Below are 15,976 nucleotides of genomic sequence, written 5' to 3' on the forward strand. Positions count from 1 at the left end.
GCTACCTGGACACACTGCTGGCACATATTCAGCTGGACGTCATCCAGCACCCCAAGGTCCTTTCCCTCCAGGAAGCTTTCCAGCCACTCTTCCCCAAGCCTGTAGCATTGCATGGGGTTGTTGTGACCCAAGTGCAGGACCTGGCCCTTCTCCTTGTTGAACCTCATACAACAGGCCTCAACCCATCAATCCAGCCTGTCCATATCCCTCTGCAGAGCCTTCCTACCCTCAAGCAAATCGACACTCCTGTCCCACTTGGTGTCATCTACAAACTTACTGAGGGTGCACTCAATCCCCTTGTCCATATCATTGATAAAGATATTAAACAGAACTGGCCCCAATACTGAGCCCTGAGGAACACTACTTGTGACTGGCTGCCAACTGGATTTAACTCCATCCACCATCACTCTTTGGGCCTGGCCATCCAGCCAGTTTTTAACACAGCAAAGAACATGCCCATGTAAGCCATGAGCAGCCAGTTTCTCCAGGAGACTGTGGTGGGAAATGGTGTCAAAGGCTTTACTAAGGTCCAGGTAAACATCCACAGCCTTTCCCTCATCCACTAAGCAGGTCACCTTGTCATAGAAGGAGATGAGGTTAGTCAAGCAGGACCTGCCTCTCATAAACCCATGCTTACTGGGCCTGATCACCTGGTTGTCCTGCACATGCTGTCTGATGTCACTCAAGATGATCTGCTGCATAACCTTCCCCAGCACCAAGGTCAGACTAACAGGCCTGTAGTTCCCTGGATCCTCCTCCTTCCAGCCCTTCTTGCAGATGGGTGTTATATCTGCTAACCTCCAGTCAGCTGGGACCTCCCTGGTTAGCCAGGACTGCTGATAAATGACTCTACTCAATATCTATTCCAGCTATCACAGTCTCTAATAGCTGTAGAATCATATTTATGTTGCCCAGAAATGTGCATACCAGACTACTGAGTCTTTAAGCTGAATTAATTCCTAGGCACTTAGTAATGGTGCTTAGATACTAGTTGAGAAATCTGGCCTTGACTTCTTAGCTCTTTTTTTGTGTGTCTTCCATTGGAAGTGATAAGTTTTGCTCAAGTACCTATGTCCTCTTACTTGACAAATTTTGATTAACTGCAGTTTTCAGTAAGATAGCACTAAAATCATGCCCTTGAGGATTTTATCAGCAACTCCATGAGCTGACATTGCAAGTTACTAGGCATGATATTAACTGGGCATAGATTTGCTTTGACAAAAGCAATGGGACTATGCATCATTTTGGCAAACTATGGAGTTATGGGTATTGATGACCAAAATTCCAAGACACTAACAATCCTTAATTGTAACTTTTGAACTTATAACTTTCAGAATTAAATCTGCCAAGGCTTTTTGGGGTAATGACAGTTTGAAAGAACAATAAACTTCTCTAGGGAGCCCGAAGGTGGGAAGCCCACTGCCACTGCTGAGGCAAGCAGCTGTCGCAGAGACACTAAACACATCTTGCACTTTGCCAAAGTCCTCCCAGGCCACATGCAGGCTAGTGAAAATAAAGTCTTGGGCACAGGTAAAGAAAGACTCAGTCAAGCCAGTACAGTCACCGACCACTGACTTATGGGCAACAAGAGACCTTTTGGTACTGCTCAGATAGGAAACATGCCTTCCACAGATACACATTCTTCATAGCAACAGGACAAAATACAAAGCAGCCACAGTGCATTGCTTGAGCAGTATTTCTTAGATTTGGGGTGACTAGCTACTGCACAGCTATTGAAATAAACCAGATTTTAATCTATACAAGGACCTGAATATACACCAGTGAAACAGTCAAGTGAGTAAGAGTCGGTCTAAAGAGAATGATATTGTCTCAACATTGCTAACAGAGACCTGGAGATGCAATGTGGTCCTCATGGACACCGAGACCCAGTGACCCTGAAGGAGAACTGCATGGTACAAGGAGTACTATGCCACTCCCTGATACCCGGCACTGGAAGGAACAACTACGATAAGGCCACATAACAACTGTCCAGAAGATGAATCACAACTGTTGTCGTAACAATGAACCAGAACAAGCGTGATAACCTTGCTCAAGAAGGCGGAGACTGACAACATTCCATGGGCCAGAGGAGGAGCAACGTGTGTTGCTCGGCATAAAAGATGACTCCTTAGCAACCGAATTTTGGAGATCTTCCCCACCAAGGATCACGACGATAGGAAGGACAGGCAGGATGCTGCTTGGACCTGGGACCATAGGGATGCCTTGGACCCATGGTGGTAGCTATAATCCTCTTTCCTTTTCTTTTTACTTTAGCTTTTCTTCACTTTCTGTCTTTCTACCTATCGCATGCCGCTTTATGGGCAAACAATAAAATTGTGCTGTTTGATTGAAGCATAACCCCTTGGCGTGGTCACCTTGATTTTTTTTGCGCTTTGAGATCATAGTAAACAAACCAACACAAGTCCACTGAGTGGACTGTGACAAAGTGTCCCCAGGTGGAAGCTGAGGGACAAAATGGCAGATGTAGGAGTCTTGCAGAAGGGCCCTCAATGGCTTCATTGACACACAAAATCCTTTTACTCCATCTTTTGTGAAGCAGGATATTCAGCTTTATGCAGTTGAAACATATTTTTTTTAAAAAATAAGATTGGTAGCAACAGCTGCAATTTCAACAGAGGTCTTTCCAAGACTCTCCACTTGGTCTGCCTCACTACCAGATACACAGTTCCTTTTTCAGCTTGTACATGTTACAACTTGTTTGATTTTTTTGTCCTTGTAAGGTTAACATAAGATGGAAGTTATCAACAGTACATGACAGAGAAAACAGAGGCAAGTGCTGGAGTACCAATTTTAAGTCATGCTGCCTGTTGTCTTGGCAACCAGTTAATAAGCTCTGTTACTCATTTTTCACCAGCACCTGACGACGTCTGCAAGATTTGATATTATTAAGGAGTCTCCTAACTCAGTTGCTTTACAAGGTATCAGAAAACATCTGCTGGAATTTCCATTCTGAATCCTGTTTCTCAGGGAATCATAAATCATCCCTAAATTGCCCAGCAGCTGAATATACAATGCACAAATACCACTAATGACAATCCAATCCCTTGATAAGAGCACAAAAAGAGTGTTGAGATCTGATCATGCTCCCTGCAATATCAATATGTACGTTACTATTTGCTACACATGGAAAAGGATTAGACCTCAAATTCCTCAAGTGAAAACACATGAATACTTTGGCTTTGACAGACCTTCTCTTGCATGTCTCCCCTTCAACAGTGCAGGCATATGTCATGGAGACAGGGTTGGCCCTGTTTCCACCAAGCTTCCTTTTGGAGAAAGAGTCCTACCCTTCACATTGCTGCTGCATGTATTCCTCAAGCTGCTTTGAGAAGCATACAAGCATGTACTGAATTGGCACTGCAATTACCATAATAAACATTATAATCAAAAAAGCTTCAGTCAGTAGTCATACCTCACTATACTAGGAGCTGTGCAGACACACTAAATGACTCTACCCTTCTTCAAGAGTAAATTGTCCCTATGTTTGAGTTGCACAAAGAGTTCAGTCTTAAAAGATGGAAAAAAGGCTGTTTAACTAAATCCCACAGACTAACCCATCATCTTGTATGAATACTTTCCTTGAACAACAGGTTACCTAGTTACCCAAATTCCTGAGAATTTCTGAGTTTGGGACCATAATAGAATATGTACTTACAATCCTCTTTAGTATAAATGTTGCCAGTTTGCCTAGTTAAACACTCAAAATTCAACATTTGTTGAACAGAAATGAAACATTCTGAATTTTTTTAAACAAATGGCAAGAAAAAACCCTCCTTTCCTATCAAACAGTAGAGAAGACACAAAGGAGCCTCATGCAGATTCAGCATTAGAGAATCACAGAGGCTAGAAAGATTAAAATATTGTCCTCTCATTTGTGCAGTGGGAATCTGAAGGTGTCAATGAGCTTCTCCACAAAATTTGAGAAATGAAACTGGTCAAGAGGGCTAGTTTTATTCCTGGATGTTCCTGCTTTCCTGGTTTCAGGCTTCCTTAATACTCTTTCAAAGTAGATTTTAGAAGCTTATTGTTTAAAGATTGAGCAGTGCTGAAAAACACAGTCATTACTGCTTGTCATAGAGATGTTGATTAATTCCAATCACATGCAATTAAGCTGCAGTTCAACACAATGACAGACTAAAAATAGGCAAGTCTAGACAAACAAGAAAAAACAACCAAATTCCTAGAAATTTCCTAGAAGATTCTATAATCTTCCTGTTGAAAAAAGAGATGCACAATTTTATTTCATTTATCATATGAAAGCAGAATATTTGCTTTATTTTAATTCATGCAATGCTATCAAGAGGTATCATCTAAACAAGACAGCAAAAAAAACCCCCAAAAAACTAGACACACTGGAATATTTTTGCTAAACAAGAAGCACAAGATTTTTTTTCCTGACATTTAAAAATAAAACACATACACGTTAAAAATAAGTTGCACTGCATATTGCATTACTTAAAGATAAATTCTGCTAATTTCACTTATCAGAATACCCTCTCTGTATAATGAGACAACTGATATCACTGAGAAGTTGAATTGGCTTCATGATATTTAAATTGAAATGAAAGATATGTATTCTAGGCCTGAGTTTACTTTATGTAATTCAGGAACTACTGAGTATTCTTGTATTGGTTCTGTTGTTTTACAAACCAAGGGAAGAATCATAGAGGTATATTTTTTTCTTAAATCTGGCAATGCTTTACTCTCTCTATATATGGGGAGATATGGCAAAATCTGCTATAATCTGTGCTGCAGGAAGAAGAAGACACAAGACATTTTGGTATATTACTCAAGATGATCAGGTGAATGATGTCATGCTAGCAAGATGTCAGGATCTCTTTGTCAACAGTGTATAACTAAACTCAGGAATGTGATGCAGTAGTATGATACAACATTTCATAGCTCTTTCCACCATACTTAAGAGATGTTCCTGAAGCCAGAATTTATAACATTCATCAATACTAGGTTGTAGTAGTCAATGTGCACATGGCCACAATAATTTCACCAATGAAAGCAACCTATACTCCTTGGAGAAGGCTATATATTTTTACATGAAAACCAAGATTAATTTCACACATACTCAGCATTTGTGTTAAAGTAATGAGATGTTAGAAAAATTACCAAATACTTGACTCCCATGCACTCAGAATAAAATCAGTTTTTACACTTCACAAAATTTTGTTGTTTTTTTTTTTAATTTATTTTATGAATCCTCTAAAGGAAAGACAGGCTTTGTTAAAAAAAAAAAAAAAGTATTTTGAATTAAGAAATCTAAAGTGCTGAAGCTGCTAAATGGCAGAACCTGGCTTCGGCCCTTGTATACCCCTAATCCAAGGCTGGTTTAAAACCCAGTCCAGTTAATCAGTGGGGGAATAGAGAAACAATAGATGATCAATTTGTATACACAGGTGCTCTCAGAAACACATGTGTTTCTAGAAAAAAGTAGTATATGTGAATAGGAATTGCTTGTTCAAAGACTAAGTGTGCTTGAAGGATTGTGTGAGTTAAAGCAGGCAGAAGGAAGATCATGATCTGAGGAGGACCTTGGAACCGAGGCAGAGACTGGAACTGAATAGATGAATCAACTGGGACTGGGTCAGATGATGGATTTGCAGAACTGACAAGACCAAAGGAAACTTCTAAAAACTTCAGACATTGACTAATGATTTGATAAGTGTATATAAACTGTGCTGTATCCCTTTGTTCTCTGCCACTCACTGAGGTGGTGGCCCAAATCTGAGTTGTGATTAAAGCAAGCCTAGCATTACCCACATCTGTGTGAGTTTTTCCTTTAACAGGCTTGAAAAGCCACCAGAAGAGAAGATTTAGTCTCATGAGCCCTGTAAAATTCTAATATCTTCATACAAGCCAAAGAAAGTTCCTGTGAGTCAAAGTACACTCTCCACTCCTCAGCTTTTTCATACCAAGAAAGAGTCCAAGCCCTTTGGGAACAAATAACGGGCTTGAGCCACACTCGTACAACAGCCGTGACACCATTTCTGACTCTATCAAACTGTAGAGCTAACCTTTCAGGTTAATTTCTGTATGTGTTCTACCTACCACAGTGAGGAACAGCTTCAGTCTCCAGGACTACTAGATTGGTGCTACATGAACAAACTGTTCAGTCAAAAAGTGAGAGTTTCACTTAATTTTAATGGGGCCCTAAAACTAACATCTATTGCCAAAGTAATCATGGTAATAAAAGTAAACATGAAGCTAACCTAAAAGTCTGATTATTTTAAAGTTTCAGACATTTCCTGTTGTCAGAAAGTTAAAATAAACTATTATTTTCAAGCCATATTTTTAAAAATAGAAAAAAGTATTCATTGTAAAGAATCACAAATGGAAGTGGGCCATCCAATACCTGCAAGTATTTATTAATGCTACTCTTAAAAAATACATACAAAACAAAACTGCCAAACACTTTCAAAAACTCACCTCGAATTTCAGGAGAGAATCGAGCTGAATGGCGAGACACAAAAAGTTTCAGTTCTTGATCCAAGTTGCATTCAGTCAAGTTTGTGTCCCATGATCGGATTCCTAAAATTCAAAATGCAAAACACATCTAGCTTGATATATGAACACTGGAAGTTTTAATTGATTATTTCTCCATTGACATTAATGTTATTTGCATATTTCTAAATTCCAAAATCAGCCTACTTTCCCTTTAAGCCATGCAGCTATCCTTTGCAAGGTGCTGATTACTCAGAAGAAGCACTCTGGACAGGGATCAGTCACAAGCAAGAGGAAATCTGCCTTTCCAAAAGGTAACAATCCTTTAAGGCCTCTGCTTTAGGACTGCTGGTTCCCACATCCTAGCAGTCATGTTATGGGAAGTTATTGATGCCCTGGAATTGAATTTAAAATAGCAATACACTGATTTATAAAACTGAAAAGAGTGAATCACTCCAGGGATACATTAGCTCTATTACAACACCATTGTATTTGTCCGTCCAAGGAAAAAAAGACAGAATCACATAATATGTTCCAAATTAATATTTAAATACTAACTATTAAACTGATGACTTCTTCATTCAAAAGCTTTGAAGCATCCCATATTTTAAATTAAAATTTAAGTGATCTGTTATTTATGAAATATCAAAATTCTAGTTTTGAGATTTTAAAATGCTATGCTTGACCTTTAAAAAAAAAAAAATCACATCACTATTCCCTACCATTTTTCCTCCCAGCTACTTAGAAGGTGAGACGCTTGACACGTACATGATCATAAAATGTATTATTCCAAAATATATTTTTAAGGATTGAAATCTGACCAGGAAAAAAAAATACCATAGCAGCCAAGACAAATTTATAGTTTCCTACCATAAGATTTTGATGACTAAATTTTAAAAAAAACCAACAATACAAAACCACAAAAAGCCCAAAACAAATTAAAAGTAGAACATGTTGCAAGATTTTTCTATAGTTTTCTTGCTTTGATTCGAAAATAACGATCAGGCAGTTGCACTACTGGTAAGTCCAGGTACTGCTGTGATTTTTAACACCAACACACTGCATCAAAAAGAAGCATAGCCAACAGGTCAAGGGAGGTGATTCTCCACCTCCGCTCTCATGACACCCCACCTGGAGTACTACATCCAGCTCTGGGGCCCCCAACAACAGGTCATGGACCTGTTGGAGTGAATCCAGAGGGCCATGAAGAGGATGAGAGGGCTGGAACACCTCTCCTGGAAAGACAGGCTGAGAGAGTTGAGGTTGTTCAGCCTGGAAAAGAGAAGGCTCTGGGGAAACCTTCCAGCAGCCTTCCAATACCTAAAGGGGGCCTACAGGAAAGCTGGAGAGGGACTTTCTACAAGGGCATGTGGTGATAGGACAAGGGGGAATGGATTTAAACTGAAAAAGGGTAGATCTAGATTAGATATTAGGAAGAAATTCTTTACTTGTGAGAGTGGTGAGACACCAGCACAGGTTGCCCTGGGAAGTTGTGGATGCCCCATCCCTGGAAGTGCTCAAGGCCAGGTTGGACAGGGCTTTGAGCAACCTGGTCTAGTGGGAGGTCCCTGCCCATAGCAGGGGGGTTGGAACTGGATGATCTTTAAGGTCCCTTCCAACCCAAACCATTCTATGATTTGACATTTATGGTGATTGGGGGTGGGTGGGGTGGTTTCCTAAAGGAATATCATTGCACTTACACAAATTAGCTTGCAAATGCAGAAGGGATTGGAGATGAGGAAGTGTCTAGTGGCCTGTCCTCACATGTCTGACCACATCTTTGCATGAAAATGTTGAGTTAAATCACTTTGGGGTTTGGTACCTTTTGGAAGAGGCGTGTGGCCAATCCCTTACCATGAGACTTGCACTAAGACTTCTGCTGGTAACTCTGTCAAGATTTCAGGCTGTGAACTTTACTGCCAGTGCTGCCTCTCATGCTTTATTCTCTTTCAAGGTAGCAGTAATGTCAAGCCTCGAACTGGAAGAAGCCATGTTGTAGGGCTTAAGGATGAGGAGGAAAAAGAGGGGGAAGAACAGAGAAACCAGATCTGTGCTGCTAGTCTTGCATTGCAGCTCTAGGTAGGTTCTCCATGCAAATATGAACATCTGTATTTCAAGAGCATGTTCAGGGAGAATTCATCCAGGGCTTTTCCCTGTCAGCATCCTTCTGACAGGCAGGAGCATGCTTCTTACTGGGATATGGTACCAGCTATTAAGTAGATGCCATTTGAAACTAAATACATTTGGAAATACAGTATTGCCTGTGTGTTTCATAACCACTCGAGAAAAAAAACAAACCCTGAACTATAACCAGCCACTTACACTTCCCACTTTATGCATCATTGTTCAGAGGCATAAGCAGTGAGCCTCTTCTGTAAGTCTCCTTATTTTAATTTATCAAAAATCGATTGGCCATATGGTGCATTTTTAGAGCATAGTTTTGGCAGGCAAATATAGCTCAGCAGGCTTTAACATTATCCAGGTGTTGGAATATTTGAGAGCAAGAAAGTAAAGATGATATAATACCACATATGTGCAGCACATATGAAAACTATGACTAGTAAACTGACATTCATCACAAAGGTGAAGTACATTGAATGAACGAGTGCTGAACTTCAAGAAGCTAGAAGATAAACAGCTCACTGGCCTCTGACAGCAAGCTTGTGTGGGCAGACTACAAAGCTTTCCAGAGGTCAATTAAGTAACATGGACTATATGATTCAGCAATACTGCTAATGATAAGATCTGTCCAGCATCCATCTCTAGCTGCTTTTGTCGTGAATCCAAATTTGCAGTAGGTTTAAGATTCTAATTAGGCATAATCAGACTGCTGATCCAGACAATATCCAAAATACAGGACTCAATGTGAAATAATTAAAATAACAACCAGAAAAAGCCTAGACATACCATGCACACAGTAGTCCTAGAAGCTGAAGTTGGGATTTGAATAGAATATCCCAAATCTGCAGCTGCATGATTCAGCAGTCTGGATGCAAAAATTATGCATATACATTATAATATAGTATAATTTATTATATAACCAAATCAGGTTTGGGTAGAACAGAGGTAATTCTGGAATTAAAATCCAAGGTCAATCCAATGATCTATCATTAACAGCATGGAAGTAACTACTGGAAGTATGACTGAACTTGAACTATTTCTTTCTGCACGCTTAGGAGTGCAATGCCACCAGATACAGGACTTGGCAGACAGGGCACACCCAGTGGCATCTGCTGAATCAGTGGAAAAATCTTGAAGCTTCACTCTCTCCTTTTTTGGTGGACAGTGGGTTGGATGTTCCCTTAGCAAAGTGACATCCTAAACGTAATTACTGAAAATGCAGCTTGCCACACCATTCCCTCTTCATGATATATTAAGAAATGATTCTGCATTCCACCAGGTTTCATAGCATCACACCACTGATGTGTTACCAGCAGATGTTTTCTTTGACATGTTGTGCTGCAGTTTAGCGCATGAATCCACACTTTTCAGTGATGGTACTTAGGAGATGTACCAGAGAAGACTGTGAGGCAGAGTTATCAAGAACCCTAAACACATTTAAGGCTTTGTTGAGAATAAATGCTAAAATAATCCATTTTTTCCAAACCACAGCATACTTTTCAATGAGAAGGAGATTAGTCAAGCCCATATTTGCCTCGTACAGATCGAGCTTCAGATTCCCAGCATACTCATCCAGAACAATGCACCTCAAAATTTGATCTAAGGTTTTTTCCTAGCAGGCAAAATCCTAATCAGATTGTCTGACACCAGGAGCAGTGAGGTGATTTCTAATCCAAAATGATAAATAAAAAGGTCAAAGCATTCCCTCTGAACATCTAAAACTGTAAGTGGGTGTTATGCTTAGTGGCAGGAGGTAGCAGCAGCAGAGCTATGCAGCAGCAACTGTACAATAGAAGCTTCAAGAAGAGACTGAAGAGCATTTCTTCAGAGGAAGGATGACATCAAATATCTTGAAGGCATAAGTTATCTAATTGCTCCATAAATTTTAATAATTTAATTAAATGCAACCAATTTACTTATGATGCAACCAAAAAATAAAGAGCATTAGCAAAGCGCAATGCTGAAGAGGCTTTGAATGACAAAGCATCTGTCTCAGTTGTTCTCCCTAGGAGACAATGGTAGCAATAAAGATGAACAGGTCAGTGAAGCTAGTTAGCTGTGACAAGGCAGCCCTTTACCACAAACAGTCAGGAAAAAAGAATCAAGAGAAATAGCCAACTAAAGCAACATTAGTTGAGAAAACAACAATAGAGGTGAATTAAGTCCTAGCTGGACTGCTGAACCACACCTACATGGCAAGGCTGCTACCAATTCCCCTTTCCAAGGTCTTTTTCTCCCTTCTAACAACGGCAGGTTTCTGTTTTCACCAGCCCAGCCCAGAACAAAAATATATTACAAAATCATGTATCAATTGAGTTTAACAAGCTATAGGGCCCAGCAATAATTTTCTTTGTGCTTCATACAACTATTATGGCAACGATGCTTTTCCCCCCCCTCTCCATGTACACTGCAATCTATTGTATCAGAAACCACATCAAGAATTTATAAAACTCATTTCACTTGTGATAACTTCCTGTATTGCCATCTTAGGAAAAGGACAAATAAACAGTGGGTTATAGCATCCCGTAGCTGGACAATAATGAGGCTGAGCACTCAGGTATTAGTCTTATTACCCATATCTTTTTCTTTATTGAAATATATATATGCATATAAAACTTAGGTCCTGAAAAATTTTCCAGCCAAGAGAAAAGACTCGTTGTCGAAAGTTAGACACAATAGGCACAGCTGCATTCCTGCTCAGGGAGTCTTTGCCACTGAGAAAGAAAACGCCTCGAATCCCGCTGGTTTGGTTTCGCGGTGGGGGTAAAGGGTTTGATGGGGAACAGAGGGAAACGCCGAACAGCCGCCCCCCAGCCCGGCTGCCCCAGCCTCAGACGCAGGTTTTTCTCGGCGACGCAGCTGCCCTTTGTCCGCTCTGGGCTGCCATAGGGACCGCAGTGCGGACTGCGCCACGCCCACCCGCCGCTGTCTCCGGGCAGACGGGCTCAGCGGCGCTGCGGGCGCTCGGCTTCTGCCGCAGCCCCTCCGCACCAACAATGGTGAGGAGGGGGCTTGCCCCATTCCCCGCTACTAGCGGCGGGGAAGACGCTCCTGGGGATGAACAGCGGTGCGCAGTACGCGCCGAGCTGACTGCGGATCTTTGTGCGGGCGACAGCAGGAAGCCGCCGCCGCCAGACGCTGCACGGGGCCCGGTCCGCAGCCGCTGACCGCTGCGGGCGGCTCTCCGGCGCTCCCACCCGACGGAGGGGCTCCGAGTTCGGTGGGGCGGGAGGGGCGTGCGCGCAGACGGGACGACTAGCCCCTCGTAAAATAAAAAGAAACCACAACATCGCAGCTCGTGTGTGTGTGTGTGTGTATGTATGTATATGTATCTGTATCGCCCAGATCATGAGCAAGGGGCAGCCGGGCTCCCCGCCTCGCCGGCCGAGCCCGGACAGCGCCCCCACTCGCCCCGCGCGGAAAGGGAAGAAAAGGGGGGCGGCTGCCTGCCCTCCGCGGCGCCCCGCCGCGGCCGCTTCCGAGGGGAAGGCGTCGGCGGGGTGGGGGCTCCGGGGGGCTGCGGCGCTGCCTGCGGTGGCCCCGCTCCCCACCGCCTCACCTCGCTCGATGTTGGCGATAGCCCGCCGCAGGCGCTCCTCGGTCACCAGCTCGCCGATGACCACCAGCAGGTAAAATTTGCTGTCCAGGAAGCGATGCGAGAGGGAAGTAGGGTTGAGGATGCTACAGGATGGTTCCGAGTCCACTTCCACCACCACCACGGTGGCCATGGCGGGCGCCCTGCTCCTCCCCGCGGCTCCGGGGCGCTGGGGAGGGAAGAAGGGCAGCTCGATGGTGGGTCCGCTAGAGGCGGGGGGTGAGGAGGCGGCATCCCTTTTATACGGAGACGGTGCAGGGCAGGGGCCTGGCGAGGAGGAGGAGCACCAGGAGGAGGAGCAGCAGCAGCAGCAGGAAAAAGAAGAAAAGGAGGAGGAGGGGAAGCCGGCGCATCCCCGCACAGCCACTTTTCCAGCATCCACAGCTGATGTCATCTGCGGCAAATCCTCCCCGCAGCGGCCCCCAGAAGCAGGAAGGACGCTGGTGGCCGACAATGCTCCGAGGGCCGCCGAGAGGGCGGCTTCAGGGTGCGCTCTGGACCGCTGGTGTGATCTCTCCGCTCGCGCTACCCCGGCCGGCGCTGCCCCCGCGGCCCTCACACACGCCCTTCTCCTGTGCCCTCCTGCTGTCTTACCCTGCTGGTTTGGTCGGCCCATGTCCTTTGTTTCCCCAGGGCCTCATTCTGCTGGCTTAGCCATCTCCCGCTCCTCAAGGCCCTCCCAGGGTTTCAGCCTTGAAGCATGGTGGCTGTGCCATGAGGAGCTGCAGGTGATACCTTGGCAAACCTGGTGAGCTCATCTGGGAAAAGCCAGCATCAGGGCTACAGCTGTACCACTGATGCTGGATGTAAAAAGCAGCTCCACTATCCAAGGCCAAGAGTCCAATCTGCATCTTGCTGTAGCACTGCAGCCAAATTTGAGCCATGTTTCCCCCCCTCTGAACTAGCAATCTAAATATTCGTTACCTTTTTTTTTTTGTTTGAAAGCAGTTCATTTAATAATTCAAACATAGGTTTTCTGCACGTATTCAAGGCCCGTGGATATATGATTTACCCCAGAAAAGCACTGTTTCTGGACAAGCTGCTAAAATCCATACTTTGAAGGCTCCAGAAGTTCGAAGGGCTTTAAATAACTAATTTTGACCAGGCTCAAGCAACTCCAGGGAGCAATGGTATCAGAAAACATCTACAATTACCAAAAGAAAGGCTTGATTTCCTTTTGATTACCACATAAAAGTTAGATATCTGCTCCCCAATACTCAGAGACCCACTGAAGAGAGAAATTCAATCACCTCCTAAAAGTGTTTTATCCTCCCCTAAAATGGGATAGAGCAGTCTGAGATAAATCAACCTCTTTAAAGTGTTCCTCTTGCTTTACTGACAGAAACTAGGTGTCACGACGGAGGGAAGACACAGTCACTCAATATGAGTGATCAGCAGACTTCGTTTATTGTCTCTTACAGTCACCTTTTATGCCTTCTTATAATTAGCTCATACATATTACAAAAGTTAAGCTCATTATTGGTTAGTTGCCTAAATACCAAGCCCACCCCTAGTTTCTCTTCTGTAGTTTTCTGTTCCCACCTGCAACATTCTTTTCCCACCAAAATCTTCCTGTTATTGTGTAACAAGGACAGCCAAAGACAGTGTATTTTGCTTTACTTCAGATAAGCTGAGAGCGATGTGCATTTTTGTCCAGCCAGCTGGACTATGTCTATGTGACCCTTTTCAGCTAGCCAGTTATCCACAATTCCCCCGTTTTTATTTTGGGCGACATAGGCCTGGTTGACCATTTTCAATAACAGCGTTTTAACACAGGAAAATACACAGCCAACTTATAAAATCTCAGTTCAGAAGTATAATTCCAGAAATACTTGAAAAATAAAGTTAGCTTGAAGCTTTAATTTAGATGCTCTTTCTGTTCCAGTGATACAAAAAGTTTAAAAACTTCAAAGGTAATTTTAAAGTTCTGAACATGGACTAATGCAAGCTCAAAACCCCAAAAGAAACCAATCTGATGTTTGACTAGGAATATTTGCAAATATTTTAGTGGAAAATCCCTGACCATTAACAATTTTCTGTCCAAATAACAACTGCCCTTATGCAACCAACCAGTCCATACATTTTCTGAAGAATACCTCATTGATATCAAAGAATTAACAAAGGGAAAAAATTAGTTCTAAGCTATATACATTCATAAGGGGATTTTTCAATAGTTACATACAGATTTACACACTAAGCCATGATGGCTTGTAGGTGATACACACAAGAAGAGTACGTTGCTTATCTGTCTGAATGTATATGCTAAATTTGACAACTATGCCACAAGCCAAGCCTACATGGGTGCTGTGTGTTATGCACGTTCCTTAACAAACAGAAGTATAATAGACAAATTCCCAAGATCTAGTCCCCAACCTATTTATATTATTTTGTAGCCAATTAAGGAAAATAACACAAATGTGCATATCTACATGTGCACACACCTTTTAGTTCAGAACCAATCTGTGATAAAAGGCCTTAGCCTTATGGCATCATCGAATCTTAACGGGTACAGTAATTAAAAATGCAGTCTTACTGTAAGTGCGATTTATGCTGACATTCCCTCAAATGCTAAAAAATCATTAATTCTCTACAATAGCAGTTGACTTCCATAACACTATGTAAGCAAAAGAGGCTTAAGATGGGTTTTCTGAATACTAACAATTTATTTTAGACTGTCTAAACTCAGGTCTTGAAAGATTTCACTCTGCCAGACATAGAAACACTGTTGCACTCCAGTTGTGATATCCCTTTTCCCAAGTTGTCACATGCACATCTCGCTCAAGCAACATTATTGTTAAAGTTTCTCTCTGCTACGTAAAAGCATGTTGCACTTGTAGATATAAAAGACAGCACCCTTACTTAGATTATTACCTTATTACCTCATAACTCTTAGTATACCTTGTATCTCTGATTTCATCACTTCAAAAATTCACCAGAAGCAGATAAAACCACAGCCTCAGATTAAACTACACCTTAACTGCTGATTCAAATAAAGGCATTCTCTTCAGATATGCCTAATGCTTACAAATAGTGTTGGCTGGTTTTGATCAAGAAACTATTATTACAATAACGATCAAAAATAATAATCCCGTTTGCAAAATGCCTTTAAGCCAGCCTCCTAGTCCCAACCAATTTCCACATTCAGAATACTGCATAAATACAGAATACAGAATAAATTATCTCCATCAAGGCAAAAAGGCTTCTCTTTAAGCACAGAGATGTTTGCTAGTTCAAGGCAGAAACCCATTTCTTGTAGGGGACATCTGAAGCACTTTTTTTGGTGGGTTTGTACTCAATTCCGTATTTTTCCTTCAGAAGCTTAAGCTGTTCCTCTTGTTTCAGGAGTGTTTCCAACTCTGATGTGTCGAATAGGTCCGTATTTCCCAAAAATATCATACATTTCCTCCGCTGTGATTTCATACGGCAGGTTCCGAATATAAAGGATCCGATTGACCTCTGGGGGCAGCCAGATGTCAGCTCGCTTGGCCGCTTGCATCGCCATGGCGCCGATCGGAGGGGGGGGGGGGTGTGGGGGGGTGCCGCCTTGAAGAGAAACCGCGGCCGGGAAGGGGCCTGCCGGGCTGCGCGCCGCCGCTCGCCGCTGCCGCGGGGGACCCGGATGCTATCCCATACGCTAATAACCCGGGTAATGCCTTTTTACAATCTATGTCCTGAACGCTCCGCTTTTCTAAAAAGCATATGAGCGAATCGTACGTCGCTTGTCTCTCCATACCTTCGTCAGCGCTGTTGCAGCCTTTGCGAGACTTCGGCGACGCGTGGCCGGCG

General features: G+C 42.8%; 2 protein-coding genes across 2 annotated transcripts in view; one reads left to right on the forward strand and one right to left on the reverse strand.

The window, feature by feature from the left end:
- The window catches only part of LOC129734146 (microtubule-associated protein 1B-like), a 99,082-nt gene extending 86,092 nt beyond the window's left edge, over positions 1–12,990 (reverse strand). Inside the window, exons 1-2 of the mRNA XM_055700198.1 lie at positions 12,155–12,990; positions 6,460–6,561 (exon numbers count right to left, since the gene is read on the reverse strand). Of these exons, the coding sequence (XP_055556173.1) occupies positions 6,460–6,561; positions 12,155–12,806 (754 nt within the window). The 5' untranslated portion in view covers positions 12,807–12,990. The remainder of the gene's footprint in view (positions 1–6,459; positions 6,562–12,154) is intronic.
- The window catches only part of LOC129734868 (uncharacterized), an 806,097-nt gene that overhangs the window by 35,064 nt on the left and 755,057 nt on the right, over positions 1–15,976 (forward strand). The gene's annotated exons all lie outside the window — the stretch shown is intronic.

Source organism: Falco cherrug (assembly GCF_023634085.1).
Source record: "Falco cherrug isolate bFalChe1 chromosome W unlocalized genomic scaffold, bFalChe1.pri SUPER_W_unloc_1, whole genome shotgun sequence".
In the NCBI taxonomy this organism is placed as follows: Eukaryota; Metazoa; Chordata; class Aves; order Falconiformes; family Falconidae; genus Falco; species Falco cherrug.